We start from the raw sequence: 15,501 nt of genomic DNA on the forward strand, positions 1-15,501 counted from the left end.
AGCATTAGTTAAGGACTGATGAAGAGTTGGCCTGAACTAAAGTCTCCTTCCCACCAGCCTGTGGAGCATAATACACATAAACATAACACCCAGATAGGCTCAGGGAATAAGAAATGCAATACCCGACAGCCATGCATTGCATTGAGCAGTGATTCACAGAGTGAGGGCATATACAAATATATGTGTATGTGTACACATGCAGGCATATATGTGTGTACATGTAGATATGCATATGTACAAATGCATACACATGTATCAGTCTTGAATGGAGATGGAAACAAATGAGGAAGGTGCAAAAGAGGGCATGGATTTTTTTAAATCTCAAAAACATCAGCCAAGAGCAGTCTTCCAGCTCCCTATCACACAGGATGGTTTAGAAAACAGCTTGTTCAGGTAGAGAGGTGGTGCAAATGATCCCAAGTAGATTTCAAATGGGGAATGGGTATAAAGAAATTGTGTGGCAGGGAACAACACTGCATAGTGGGGTTTTGATACTCAAAGAGCTTGTAACTTTGAAGGCTATAAAAGAAGGAAGTCAGACATTTGAGGGGTGCTGGGGTGAGAGAAGGAGGCAGGGGACTGTCGCTCTACACACAAGAGATCAGTTTGACAGCAATTCTATTACTTGTATTTATTTATGACTTAAACAGTGTTTCTAAATTGGGGGCCCATTGCTGTGCTCACAGAATCCTCTATGAATGTTTCATTTTCATCTATTTATTTACTTTTTTGAGACGGAGTCTCACTCTGTCACCCAGGCTAGAGTGAAGTGGCATAATTTCCGCTCACTGCAACCTCCACCTCCCAGATTCAGGTGATTCTCATGCCTCAGCCTCCCGAGTAGCTAGGATTACAGGCATACACCACCATGCCCAGCTAATGTTTGTATTTGTAGTAGAGACAGGGTTTCACCATATTGGCCAGGCTGATCTCGAACTCCTGGCCTCAAGTGATCTGCCTGCCTTGGCCTCCCAAAGTGCCGGGATTAGAGGCATGAGCCACCGTGCCTTGTCCTCTATGAATGTTTTTACATGTTGTGTTTTCTTACTTACCATAATGTGCGTGCATGCACGCACGTGCACACACACACACACACTCTTACACGCCAGGTCATTATTAATCTCCAGTGATCCCCGTTCCAGCCTGTTAATCCTTCCACATTTCCCTAAAAAATCTACTCTCTTGTTTTCCTACCAATTATTCTCCTCTCTTCTAAAACCTCCATCACCTTCTTTTCCCTCCTCACTCTCAGCTAATGACACTCCCTGTTTTACTGAGAAAACAGAAACAGAAGAAGTCTTCCACGCAAGGTATAGTCTCTTTGCACCTCGACCTGCCTCCCCTGCCTGCCTGCCTTCCCCTGATGGTGACTGCACCACCAAGAGATGACCTCTCCTTTCTCCAGTCTAACTGATGTCTGGGGAACATCGCTGTTCACCCATTTGAGAATGTCAGTGTTGCACTGTCCCCTCCCTCATTCAATTTTTCCTTCTCTATTGGATCATTTCCATTCACCTGTAAACATGATTTAAAAAAAAAAAAAAAAACCTTCCTTTACCTAATATTCTCATTGAGCTATCACTCCACAGTTTTGATCCTGTGTTGAGAATTTCTCACAAGAGTTATCTGTACTAACAAGTTTTCTATCCTTGTTATCCCCTATTCTCTCTTGTCAATATCTTGAACACAATGGGACCAGGCTTTTGTCCCCATCGCTCCACTGATAACATTCTTGTAAAGTTCAAGCATGTGCTTCATTTTGCAAATATACTTGATCTACTGATAGCATTTGATGCAGGTGTTCACTTTTCCTTTCTTCAAACACTTCCTCTATTTAGTTTTTAGGAACATCGCTCTCTTCTCTACCTCACCAGCCTCTCCTTCTCAATCAGTTGATGCTTATCTATACAACACCAGTAACAGTACCAGCCCACTTCTCTTCCCTGCCGTCACTTATTCCCAGATGATTCCGCTCATTTCATAACTTTAAATGCCATAAGCACCAACAGTTCCCATATTTACATCTCTAGCCCAGACATCTTTGAAATCATGCATCCTAATCCCTACCTGATATATCCTCATAGACAACTCAAGCTTAACATGTGCAAAACTGAGTTCTTGATTCCATCCCAACTTACAACTCCAACTCTCTTGCCCATCTCAGGAAACAGTAACTCCATTCCTCCATATTTTCAGGCCAAAACCTTGTATTGTAGGCTAAGGGCCCCACAGGTCGTGGGGTGTCCCTTATGCTCTGCTGAGGTGCAGGGTCCGAGAAATAAAGAGACAGGACACAGAAGTACAAGGAAAATGCAGCTGGGCTCGGCGGCGGGGGGGGGGGAGGGGCACATCACCTATAATCGGAGACAGGCAAGGCCCCAAATGTCCAGAAGTGTCTGTATTTATTGGGTATAGGTTAGGGGGCAGAGTAGTGAGTGAAGTCATCTTTAAGGATAGTGGTAGGGTTGTGAGCAATAAAACAAGGGGTCCATCCCCATTAGGTCACCTAAGCTAGGAGGTGGACAGTGAGAGCAAGGGCTCCACCCCCGTTAGGTCATCGAGGCAAGGAGGTGGGCCATGTGCAGTAAGGGGTCCACCCCCATTAGGTCACCAAGGCATGGAGGTGGGCTGTGCACAGTGAAGAGGGTGCAGTGTGCAATACCTCTATCTATGGGCATGCTACTCCTAAGAAGATTTATAGGATACTAAAGTCACATAGCAGTGACAGCTGTCAGGGTCTACCGCCACCTTCTGGCAGCTTCCAGTGAGTTCTGTTAGGAAGATGCTTTTTGAGCAGCACAGTAACAAGAGCTGATAAAGTTCACAGTTACCAAGGTGCGATTATCAGGAGGCGTTTTGAATCCTCAGATGCTCGAGGGATTGCCGGTCTGAGGGCAGCCCTCCACGAGAACTGAAGCAAGTCCTTCAACTCCTTTATCAGGAGGAGTGGCTCTTGCCCCAAGCCTGCCATACAGCAGTTATCTTTACGATACTGAATGCTGCCACCTGGGCCATGGATTCTTGTCCTGGTATAACTGCTTTTCCTTAAATCATGCTCTGCACTGTGTCTGCTCCAGACATTCCTCTGACTATAAGCTGCTTATTCCTTAATGCATGCTCTGTGCCGTGTCTACTCTAGGCACTCCTCCGATTATGAACTAAGATATAGTTTTTTATATACATATATATATATATATATATGGAAATAACTGAGTAGTAAGATATTCTTTAGGCACTCATTCTACAAACTAATATATGATTATATAGAGAGAGTTACATAAGGGGAAATAACTGAGTAGTAACACTATAAACTGAGATATTCTTCAGTCACTAATTGTGCCACGATTCTGCTTAGTTCTCCTTCCTCGGTACCTATATGGGGGGGTTACTCATATTGAATAATCAAGTTCTTTCTCTCCAACCCGGAATCCAGTAATGGCTTACCACTTCCATTAGTCTTCACTCTGGTCCAAGTCACATCATCTTCACTATGTCATGACAGTAGCCTGCCAAGGGACTCTCACAGCCACCTAATATGCTCTCTACATGGTCTGTTCTCTATAAATCAATTGCAGCTCTCTGTTTAAAATTTTATTCAGACGATATCACTCTTCTGATCACAGGTCTCCCGTGGTTTTCCTCCCTCTAACAGTAAAATCTAAAGTCTTCACCACAGGCTGCGCAGCCCTATGTGATTTGGCCCTTGCTAATTCTCTATGCCTATAACCTCAGCTCTGCCTGCACTGGTTTCCGGGCTGCTTTTGCCATTGCTTAGAACAAACTTCCTGCTTCAAACCTTTGCAAGTGCTGTTTGCTTGGCTTCATGGCTTGTGTCCTCACTTCCATTAGGGATCTGTCTGTTCAAATATTACTTTATTTGAAGAGACCTTCAGTGGTAGGCAGAATTCTAAGATGATCCCAATGAACCGATTCCCTGGTGAACATGCCCTGCGTCATCCCCCACCTTGAGCATGAACAGGACCTGTAACTATGATGGATGTCACTCCTGCAATTAAGTTATGTCATACAGCAAAGGTGAAGATATAATTAAAGTTCCAAATCAGTTGATTTTCAGTTCATCAAAAGGGAGATTATCCTAGGTGAGGCCAGCTTAATCAGGTAAAAAACCTAAACAGAAATACTGAGGCCTTGGGGGTGAGGGCGGAGTGGGGGAGAAGGTCTACGGCTGCTCCTGAAAAAGAGAGCAGTCATGTTGCAAACTGTTCATGGCCTGTAGGAGGCCAGGGCCTCAATCTACAACTGCAAGGGGCTAAATTCTGCCAGCAGCCCAAAAAGGCTTGGGAGAGGACCACGAGCTCTGGATGAGCATGCCTTAATTTCAGCCTGACACTGAGCAGGCTACCCCACTCAACTGTGCCCGGACTTCCAACCTACAGAAACTGAGGTAATAAATGGGTGTTGCTTTAAGTTGCTAAGTTTGTGGTAGCTTTTCACACAGCAAAATAAATATATCTTAGATAATACAGAATACCATCCTTTTCCTTCAGACAACTTGGTATATCAAACATACAATTTGAATATTTGAATTTTTCCTCTCCCTGGCTCTAGAACATGAGCTCCTTGAGGTTAAGAAGGCTGCCTTTTGTTTTTTCTACTGGTACATTACAGCACCTAGAACAATGCCATGAACATAGTAAGTGCTCAATAAATATTTATAGAATGAATGAATTTACCATTTTCATTTACTTTAGAACAAAGTGATCACAAAAAAGTAATAGCATTTAACTTAGAACTTTCAAAGGCTGTTTCTCAAACTGAAGTACATCCCCCTTCCACCCTACTTCAACAGTAATTTCTGAGGGATTCATGAGTTCACAAATATGAAAAGTAATAGGCTAAATAACTAGCCTGTAAACACTTAGTGAAAAAAATATATACCAACTGCTATGTATTGAATTGTGCCCCACCCTGAAAAAAAATTCACATGTTAAAGCCCTAAACCTCCATGTGATGTATTTAAAGATGGAGTCTTTGGGAGGTAATTATGTTTAGGTGAGGTCATGAGGGTGGGACCCAAGAGACACCAGAGAGCTTGCTCTCACTTCCTCTCCACCACGTGAAGACTCAGTAAGCAGAGATACAGCTACAAGCCAAGAAGAGAGCCCTCACCAGAAACCAGTCATGCTGACATCCTGATCCCAGATTCTAGCCTCCACAACTGTGAGAAAATAAATTTCTAATGTTTCAGATGCCCAGTCTATAGTATTTTTTTAATGGCAGCCTAAGTAGACAAATGTACCAACAATTAGGTGTCAACATGTGTTCACAGAAAATAAGTCATACTACAATACATTTCCATTATTTGAAAGTGTTTATATGTTGTTAGATTCAGGAAAATGCCATTAATGTGGTACATGTTAATATCAACAACATATATAATAGATCCCTTTATGAAAGCCTTCTGAATAATTGGTTAGATGTCCACTAAAAGATAGCAGAGTCCATTGAATTTGTTGCTGGTTAAACAACTGTAGCAAAGAACATTAATTCATTGTTGAAAGTCGCTCCAACAGTGAGTGGTTTCTAACAGATGTCAGAAGGCTCTTCTCCCTCAAACTACTAAACACATTAATCAATGTTTTTGGTAACGATTAAAAGGCAGGTTAATCACACTGGCAATGGACATATATCCAAACACTGGAACTAATATGACACATTGATGATCATGATTGAAATATAAAGTGGACAAGAAATGAATCAAAACCATCAGGCTAATTATTAGTGATAAATGATAAGTTGTATCTAGAGCTGCAGTTCAGAATTAGGCTTGGTAACCCTTTTTAAAAATCAGCTGTTTTGTTTGGCTGCCGAGTGATGCTCAACATATCACCAATGTGCATGGATATTTCAAAAGGCAATGAAAACTCGGGCTGATTTAGGTGAAATATAAAGTGTGGATTACAAAAATAAATAAATAAATAAGATTATCTTAATGCTGCACTACAGCCTGCTCAGAGCACATCTAAAATCCTGTATTTAAATATGGGTGCTGCATACAAAAGGGACACAAAATAACCACATGAAAAGAGTTATGAGGTCAAACAGGTTTTAAAGAAAGTTAAACAAATTCCTTTCCTGTAGAACTTCTTAAAATATTTAATATATTAATATTCCTTGTAATTTCCAAAAAAGGTGTCTGTGCGCACATGTGGGTATGTGTGCACACACACGGATGAAGACTGTGCATTGTTTCTTGACAATTTGAACACTGGACCCTTTCTTCCTGAAGCATCATGTACGACTAGTTATCTAAGCCACAAACAGGAAAACAACCTACACCCACAAGAGAAAATACAACCAAGGCAGAAACAGACTAAATAAAGGTGAACAAGTAGGATTGCAAGAGCAATACAGAGAAACTGTATGACAAGAAAAAGGCTAAAGATTCTTATAGTATTTTGTCTAAGAAAAGAGAAGAACATGCCTTGCAAATATACAAATGGGTCTCATAAAAAAAAGGGAATGCATTTGTCTTATATTGCTCTACTGCCCAGGGCAAAACAGTATCTAAAGTTAAAGCTCAGTAGTATATGTTTTGACACATTTTCCAGGAGACTTTTATCCAGACAGCAAGATATTTCCACTAAGGGGAAGAATTACAGCCCACAGGACTCCAGAACAGAAAAGTCAGTTTAACCTTCAGAAGGAGGAAGAACCATCAAACAATTAAGGCTTTTTTAGTATTAAAGGAGCAATCACGGAGAAAATGTGAGCTTTAGTATGCACAGAAGCTAGGTAAACATCCAGAAGGGACACTAAAAAAAAAGATTCCCACATATATAAAGTAGGCGATTGGACTGTTGAATTCTAAAGGTCACTTCCAACACTGCATGCTCAGTGGGCTAGACTAAAACCTTGGTAGTCTTGCTTACCACTGCACTTCAATGACAAACACGAACCTGGCACAGAGCTCCTGGTGCAGAGTGGGTTCCTCATAAATATGGGCTGAATTAATAAATAATTGAATAAGTAAAATATAAATGAAAGAAGTATCTGATTCTAAAGTCAAACAAAAAGGGAATGGGCTATCTCATTCTTTAGCGATTGCTAAATTCACTAACTGTGAATAATAATCAAGGCTCCTCTCAAAAGTAAGGAAAACAGCCTTGTAAATTTCACTTCTTGACTGTGAAATCAACTCTGAACTGAATCACACCAAGGGTACTGTGGGGGTTCCCCTGATACGTAGGTGAAATGCACTGGAGACTATAAATGACCATCAGAAATGAAGGGTGATTATGGTGCCGATGATCTACTCAGATGGACTGTGGTAACACAGAGGGGTCGAAACTAACCTTGAGGATGAGCCCGCTTTTTGTACCTACAACTCTGAAAATGCCTCATGCTTTATTTGTTAATGGTGAGAAGAACATATGCATAATTTCTTTTAAAACGTCTTTAAAGATGTGACAGTATTCTGATGGAACTGGTAAACTAAGCTGTTTATAATTAGTTCAAACAGTTTTCCTTTGTCTTGAGATACCAAATTCTTAGCAAACAATATCACAAAGATGAACCTTTAAGTTAAAAAAAAAAAAAATCCTTAAAACGCAAAACGCTTTCATTCACTCGACTGCAGACAAAGACCATACTGTCAGGCACCATATTTGTATCCACTTCCTAGAAGACTGAGATTTCTTTAAAAATATATCTGTCATTTCTCCACAGTGGCTGATCAAACTTGCCACTGAAAAATGTTCTGAACAGGCAACCTGTAGTACAAGCATGGTTTATTTCTGTCAGAGACCGACTGCTGAAGTGTGAAAGAAACTCATTAAAAATCTCTTACTGTGATCTTACATTGTAAAAAAGAAAAAGAAACCTAAAAAAGAAAAGGCAAGGAAAAAAAAAAAAACTTAATGAAAGGTACACTGAGCCTGCAGACACACTCATATGGTGCTTTTCTTTCTTATTCTTCTTTAGCAAGCAATTAGAAGAGCACAATTAGCCCTGGGAATACAGCATACACTGGTGGTTTGGGGAAATCAAATAACCTAACGATTTTATTTTATGCTAATATTATGAAAAGTTATCAAAGGAGATTTAAAAAATTGTACCATAGGAAAAACAGTGCAGAATAAACAACAGTATTGCTTACCTTAATCTCAAAACGAGGTTCACGGCGCAAGAAGCAGCTTCTCTGTAGTCTTCATTAGCATTGGGTGGGCCCTTAAAAAAGAAAACAGCAAGTGGTGTTACAAACTGTATCAGGAAAGGAATGAATAAAATCACAGTATCACTTGATTCATATAGCCGTTTCTTTCTGGAAATTTCAAAACTAGATCCTTATACACACAGGCCTTGTTTGGCATCGTAACACCTGTGTGAAGGCTGTAATGGTACCTAATTCCCACCACAATTGTGGATATGAATGTTTCATACAAAAAGCCTCAGCCATAGGATGGGCATCATGAACAACTTGTATAAGCTGTAGTAAGTCCAAAGAAGCATCAGCTACCTAAAGTGGCACCTCACAACTCACACCATGGACTGTTACCATTGAAACCTGGGGATCACAAAGGCTGAGCACCTTAAACCCTGCAATGCAGAGGAAGGTGGAACCCAGAAGATTCAGCCACTGTTTATCTCTTCAGCCTTTCTCACCTAGAGCCCACTTTCTTGAATATTGATTATAAACCATGAACATCTCTACCATACAGCCTCTCCCTATTATCAGGGAATTCCGGGACATGAGCAGGCCTTATTGTTGGAGTACAAAAAATAAGGCATTTCAGGTCAAGACTTGGCTCTGCCACTGAAGTGAAATGCAACCTTGAGCAAGTCATTCTCTGTATCTATTTTCCCATTCATAAAATGGGAATAACGCCTGCCTTAAAAGGTTGCTGGGAGAATAAAATGATATATACGAAAATGAGTCATAAAATGTTCTCCAGTATGAGTTATCCTAATCCCTCTTCCTGTTTCTTTTACTCTCTTTGCCCTCTGATCCATTATTATCCTTAATTTGCCTTTCATCACTCAACCAATCCCTACAGTTTATCTCAAGGTCTCTTACTGAGTTGCCTGATTCAGCATAAAGAGCTAAACCGAATCCTGGCTCAGCCTCTAGCCAGTGGTGTGACTGCGGGGGAGCCACCTCACCTCTGCAAGCCTTTACTTCTTCAGCTATAAAATAAGGGCCCAGCATTAGCTATCTGACCTCAAACAGGTTTGCTGACTTCCTCACGCCAACAAAATCACTCTAATTATCTCTCCAATATATGGCTATTTTATAAAACACAGACCAAGTAAAACAGAAACGAATTTAAATTGAATATGCAGAGTTTGAAAGAAAGAAAATTATGATCCTGATGGTGGTGATGCTTTGTAGTACAACCACTTTGAGAACAAAAGGTCTTGCCTGTTAATTATACAGCAGAACCAGAATGCGGGACGGTGCTCTGGTTCTATGCCCCTAGGTCTTTCCCTGGATCGCTCAGCATCCCTCATCACCACCCACCATGACTCACAGCACACATCTTCTGTCCAATAACTTTAATAAATATGCATTATAAATGTGTGTCACAGTCACTGGACTATTATTTTTACAAGGCAAGTTGTAGAGATGAATTGGCCCATAAAATTCAATGATAACAGAATTAGGAAAACAGGTTATAGAAATCCAACCAGGAACAAAAAAGAAAGTATCAATTAACCACAATGTTATGTGGCTGGAATATAACAGAATGGTGTCATTTTCTTTCCTTTTCTTCTTTTCCACAGTACCAGCAACTTCAGGAGCAGTGTGGTAATCAATTCTCACTCTTGAGCCTATCATTTAAAGGTTGGAGGTCCCACAAAGCATGGTCAATAGCAACCTATTTAAAAAGAGATCTTATAAGCCCTTGATTTGGAGATACTACCTTGAAATTGTCTATCTTTTTAAAATGTTGGTTTGTTTAAAAAGATCTGTCTACAAAGCATCTCAAACGAAATGACTGGCAGAGAAACATACCTGAGAGTCGTGCACAGAGAGGGACTGTATTTGTTCAGGGATGGTGCTGGCGTTCACTGCCATCTGTTAAGAGAGGCACCATTACAGCATTCAAGAAAGCCCAAAGGAGACAGGGTGAGTGCGGTAACATTAAGTCCCAATTATCTGATACAATAGTTTTCAAAAGATCATAAAGCAATATTTCCCATAGTGCGGCTCTTTGACTACCTGTGTTGGAATCATCTAGGATAAATGTTAAAGACCCCTGGCTCCTCCCAGCCTATGACTCAGAATTCCACAGAGATAGAAGAGAATCTGTGTCTCTATCAAGTTCCCCAAATAACCCTCATTGTGTTTTAAAAGAACCCCACTAAGCTAAAGTGAAAGGGCATGAATTATTGGATATTTTAAATATGATAACTGAAAAATGTCGTAGGATAATTTTTTCTGATTGCACAATTTCATCTAAGGTTAATGGGCCCTCAATGAAAGGATGTTAGCGTTCATAAAACCTTCCCCTTTAATCGTAACTATGAGCAATTATTCACGGTATTTCAAAAATACATCAGGATAGTTGCATTTTTAAAAGACACTGACCCAAGAGGAGTGCTAAAGTGATAGGTTATACTCCCCTCTCGAAGTCAGAAACCCAACTCTAAGGTTACAACCACATTATTTTTGCCTTGAGCTCTACTTTTGTGAACTCTGCCCTGGAGCAAAACTGGAAAAACAAAAAGAAACTCAAAAAGAATCAGCAATGAAAATGAACAAAAAGGATCTCCCATTTCTAAACCTAAAATCATCAAAAATTCTTTGTGGCAAGAGCTCTCTAAAGTTTAAGAGCGTAACATTCTTACTTTCCATGCTTCTTCCAAAATAACTATGGTAGTACTGAAGTAATAAGGAGAAGTGTATTGATGTCTGCAATTCACTTTAAAATGCATCAAAAAGTTAAGGTGAACTGAAGGATGAAAAGTTGGATATATATGCGATAGGGCAAGTACAGTAATGATGATACCTAGATTATAGGTATAGGGCGTTCACTATAAAATGTTTTAATGTTGCTGTATTTAAAATTTTTATAATAAAACGTTAGGAGGAAATGGCTATGTTAAAAGAACAGCCTGTATTCACTAACCAGCCAGAGGATCTGGGCCTACTCCAAATGATCTCTTACAAAGACTCTTTCAGGGTGATTCCAGACTCTTAAATTTGTGATACAACCAAAGGCCACATCAGCACTTGCAAATAGCATTTTAACTTCCTTTAGTCAAAGAACTCCTGTAATCTGAAAAACCTTAGTGGCATTTACTTAGAGGTGAAAACTTCTCTTTCCCTTGGGGAGACCCATCTCCTGCCCTGCACAATCATCAGGATGGAGAGCTAATCAACTAGGCAGGGTGCTGGAACCCCCCACACATCCTGCAACCTCACTGTGTAGGTGTAACCCTGAATACAATGAAGGGACCAGCCTCCACTCTGATGCACAAAGCAATGTGGTAATACCTCAGAAAATGTGCCCAGATGCACAGGAGAGCTGGACAGGGAAGCGATATAGTTTGGATATTTGTGCCCACCCAAATCTCATGTGGAAATGAAATCTTCAGCTGGGCATGGTGGCTCATGCTTGTAATCCCAGCACTTTGAGAGGCTGAGGTAGGTGGATCACTTGAGGCCAGGAGTTCAAGACCAGCCTGGGAAACATAGCGAAACCCTGTCTCTACTAAAAATACAAAAATTAGCCAGGTATGGTAGTTTGCACCTGTAGTCCCAGCTACTTGGGAGGCTGAGGCACAAGAATCACTGGAACCCAGGAGGCGAAGATTCAGTGAGCCGAGATTACGCCACTGCACTCTAGCCTGAGTGACAAAGTGAGAGTCTGTCTCAAAAAAAAAAAAAAAAAAAGTCATCTTCAGTGTTGGAGATGGGGTCTGACAGGAGGTGTTTGGATCATGGGGTGGATTCCCTCATGAATAGTTTGGACCATTCCCTTGGTTGCAAGTGAGCTCTAACTCTTGAGTGCACACAAGATTTGGTCATTTAAAAACGTGTGGCACTTCCTCCCCACTCTCTCTGTTGCTCCTGCTTTCACCAAATTATGTGCCTGTTCTCACTTTGCCTTCTGTCATAAGCAAAAGCTCCCAGAGACTTTCCCAGAAGCTTAGAGATGCCAGCATCATGCTTGTACAGCCTACAGAAACGTGAGTCAATTAAATCTTTCTTTCTCAATAACCCACTCTCAGGTGGCAATGCAAGGATGGCTTAATACAGGTAGCTGCTGTACAAAGCATCTTCCTGGACAACCAACTGCATTCCTCCAAGCGTCACCATTACCGATCCACTGTATGGGATTAGGACATAGTTTTTTTGGGCATACTCTTCTAAGTGTAAAAACTTGTAAGAAAGTAACATATTAAGCAGCTGTCAATTTATCAGGGTTTTTCTTTTCCTTTTAAACAATTTTCTATAAGATGGACATTTGAGAGAATGAGTATTTTGATGGGAGGGTATAGTCCACTTTCATATTGCTATGAATAACTACCCAAGACTGGGTAATTTATCAAGAAAAAGGGGTTTAATGAACTCACAGGTCCACATGGCTGGGAAGGCCTCACAATCATGGCAGAAAGTGAAGAAGGAGCAATGGCATGTCTTACATGGTGGCAGGCAAGAGAGCATGTGAAGGAGACTACACTTTAAAAAGTCATCAGATCTCATAAGACTTATTCACTATCACAAGAATCCCACAGGAAAAACCCACCACCATGATTCAATTATCTAGCACCTATCACCAGGTCCCTCCCATGACATGTAGTGATTATGAGAGCTACAATTCAAGATGAGATTTGAGTGGGGATACAGTCAAATCATATCGGTGGGGGAAGGAAAGATAATGGATTAACGTTGACCGCCACCATGGCAACAGATATTGATGGTGACCTAGGACAGGGTAAGAGAGGAAAAGATCTCAGAATGGAGAGAAGAGACAACATCTGCTTTCCAATTTTTCATAGAGCTCTGTCTAATGGCTGGGCGCAGTGGCTCACGCCTATAATCCCAACACTTTGGGAGGCCAAGGTGGGCGGATCACAAGGTCAGGAGATCAAGGCCGTCCTGGCCAACATGGTGAAACCCCAACTCTACTAAAAATACAAAACTTAGCTGGGCGTGGTGGTGCATGCCTGTAGTCCCAGCTACTTGGGAGGCTGAGGCAGGAAAATCGCTTGAACCCAGGAGGCAGAGGTTGCAGTGAGCCGGAGGTTGCAGTGAGCTGAGACTGCACCATTGTACTCCAGCCTGGTGCCTGGCGATGGAGTGAGACTCTGTCTAAAAAAAAAAAAAAAAAGAAAGAAAAAGAGCTCTGTCTAATGAACTCCTTTTCTGTCTTCGTAAATATTATAGCTAAATGCAATGTGCTATCTTGGATTGGATCCTGGCAAAGACAAGGGACATTAATAGGCAAACTAGTGACGAGGGAATAAACTCTGGGGCTTAGCTAATAGTTAAGCAGCAATGCTGGTTTCTGAGTTGTAACAAATTTGTGAGGATTAAACAAGAAGAGTGAGGGAGACTGCTAGAGCAGTATATGGAAACTCTGCACTCTGCAACATTTCAATAAACCAAAAATTATTCCAAAATCAAAAGGTCGTTTTCAGATATACTATGGATTTCTGAGACAAATCTACCTTTCCTCACAACTACTCAGAAGGCCAGTCACCTGCAATAACACCTTTTAGAAAGTGGTATCATGAAAGTATCAGGTTAAACCAGTCTGTGATGACTAAAAATAACCATAATAAAAGCAGGAGAAGAAATCAAATCTCTCTCTGCATCTACATATGGCTATAAAACAAACATGTTTGACAGCTTACAGGCATTTGGAAACCACATTTTCATAGATATAATTTTTAAAAGTTAACAGTAGTCTTAAAAAACATGTGACAATAGCAATCAGTAATATAAGGGGAAAAAAAGTTTTCACATTGCATCTAATCGCTAATAAAATTAACTCAATTTAAATACCAAATGTATTTTCTTCTCAGAGCAAAATCCCAGATTTAGGAAACAGAAACATTCCCATAATTAGCCAAGTCTACATTCTTGGTAACAAAACTTTTCAATATACCTTTTATGTATATCAATATACCTTTTGTGTATAAAGGTTTTGGGCTTCAGCCAAAAACCTCTCCCACCTGCTTCATTACCCTTGATTAAACAAAGACATCTTTTCCAAGAGATTTCTGAAACATTTTGTTTTTTCTTATTTTTATTTTGGAAATTTCTGATAGATATTTAAAACAAATCTTCAGGAATTTTGAGCACACGAGCTTCCTAGATTCCAGTCTGGACTTCTGGATTTGAGGGATTTGTACAGTTTTCCTAGCCAGTTCTTGTTCCTAGCTGTGAATCAGAATCCTGTGAGCAGCTTTTTAAAAATCAGAGTTGCCTGGACATCACCCCAAATTACCAAATCAGAATCTGTGGGTTGAGTCTAAACACTGCATTTTAAACGGTTTCCAGCCAGCGTTGTAAATTGTTTATTTTCATGTCACCTAACTGCGATGCAGCTATAAAAAAGAGTGTTACTTTAATAGAAGCCTTAGCAAATGCCCTCCTCCATTAAATGAACCCAAATGAAACTATAAATTTAAAGATGAAGTCAATTTCACTTTTTATATGGAAAATCAGGATATAATGCAAATTGACAAAAAGTCATAAAACATGTATTTATTATTTTAGTCTGACAAAAAGAGGTTCCAAATCCACTGGTCAAAAGAAGATCAATGATGGCATAACAGAAGTTTCATATAAGCTAAAAAGCTATATAAGCTAGTAAATAATACCTAAGGAAACCATCCTTGCAAATACCACCCCTTCCCCTGACATCCAAAGAGATTAAAAACATCCAGCTAGCGGGCTCTCTTTGCTTTTATGAAATTCCCACAGTGCCTAATATAGTGCCATATAGAAATTAAGCACAGATTAAATATCTGTTTAATTAATTATTAATATTAGGATTATTATTAACCTTTAGTCTTCACTGGCTTCCATCAACCAAGTAGAATATGATGATAAACAAGTGAAATGAAGATGAACTATCTACTTGTTATAAATTATTAATTACTAGTGGGTAACTAATATTTCGGTATTTCTAAAATATCAGGCTAAGAACACAGGGCCAAATTTGTAATGTTGATGGCTATGAATCTCAAGCTAGATCTGAAACCCAAGATAAGTAATGCAACTCTAAAATCTTATAGATTATTCTGGAAATTCTCTTAGATTTAGGAGGATCTGCAAATATGGTCCAGGATGAGGTGGATCTTCTCAATGGCCCTCTGACTAACATCCCACTCAGGCCTTCTCAGTCTTCTCCAATTAGTACCGTAATACTTGGACATTCTACCTCATGCTTCCTGGGAGCCAAATAGCCCCTCACTCATTAAACATTCCTAGTGTCGCATCTTCTCACTCACAAGTGGATGCTGAACAATGAGAACACATGTGGACACGGGGAGGGGAACATCACACACTAGCGCCTGTCG

General features: G+C 40.2%; 1 protein-coding gene across 1 annotated transcript in view; it reads right to left on the reverse strand.

Moving 5' to 3' along the window:
- Nucleotides 1-15,501, reverse strand: part of STK39 (serine/threonine kinase 39) — a 325,035-nt gene that overhangs the window by 123,873 nt on the left and 185,661 nt on the right. Inside the window, exons 13-14 of the mRNA XM_017548524.2 lie at nucleotides 9,977-10,039; nucleotides 8,120-8,190 (exon numbers count right to left, since the gene is read on the reverse strand). Coding sequence (XP_017404013.1) covers nucleotides 8,120-8,190; nucleotides 9,977-10,039 — 134 coding nt within the window. The remainder of the gene's footprint in view (nucleotides 1-8,119; nucleotides 8,191-9,976; nucleotides 10,040-15,501) is intronic.

The sequence above is a fragment of the Cebus imitator genome, unplaced genomic scaffold (genome assembly GCF_001604975.1).
Source record: "Cebus imitator isolate Cc_AM_T3 unplaced genomic scaffold, Cebus_imitator-1.0 Scaffold10, whole genome shotgun sequence".
NCBI lineage: Eukaryota > Metazoa > Chordata > Mammalia > Primates > Cebidae > Cebus > Cebus imitator.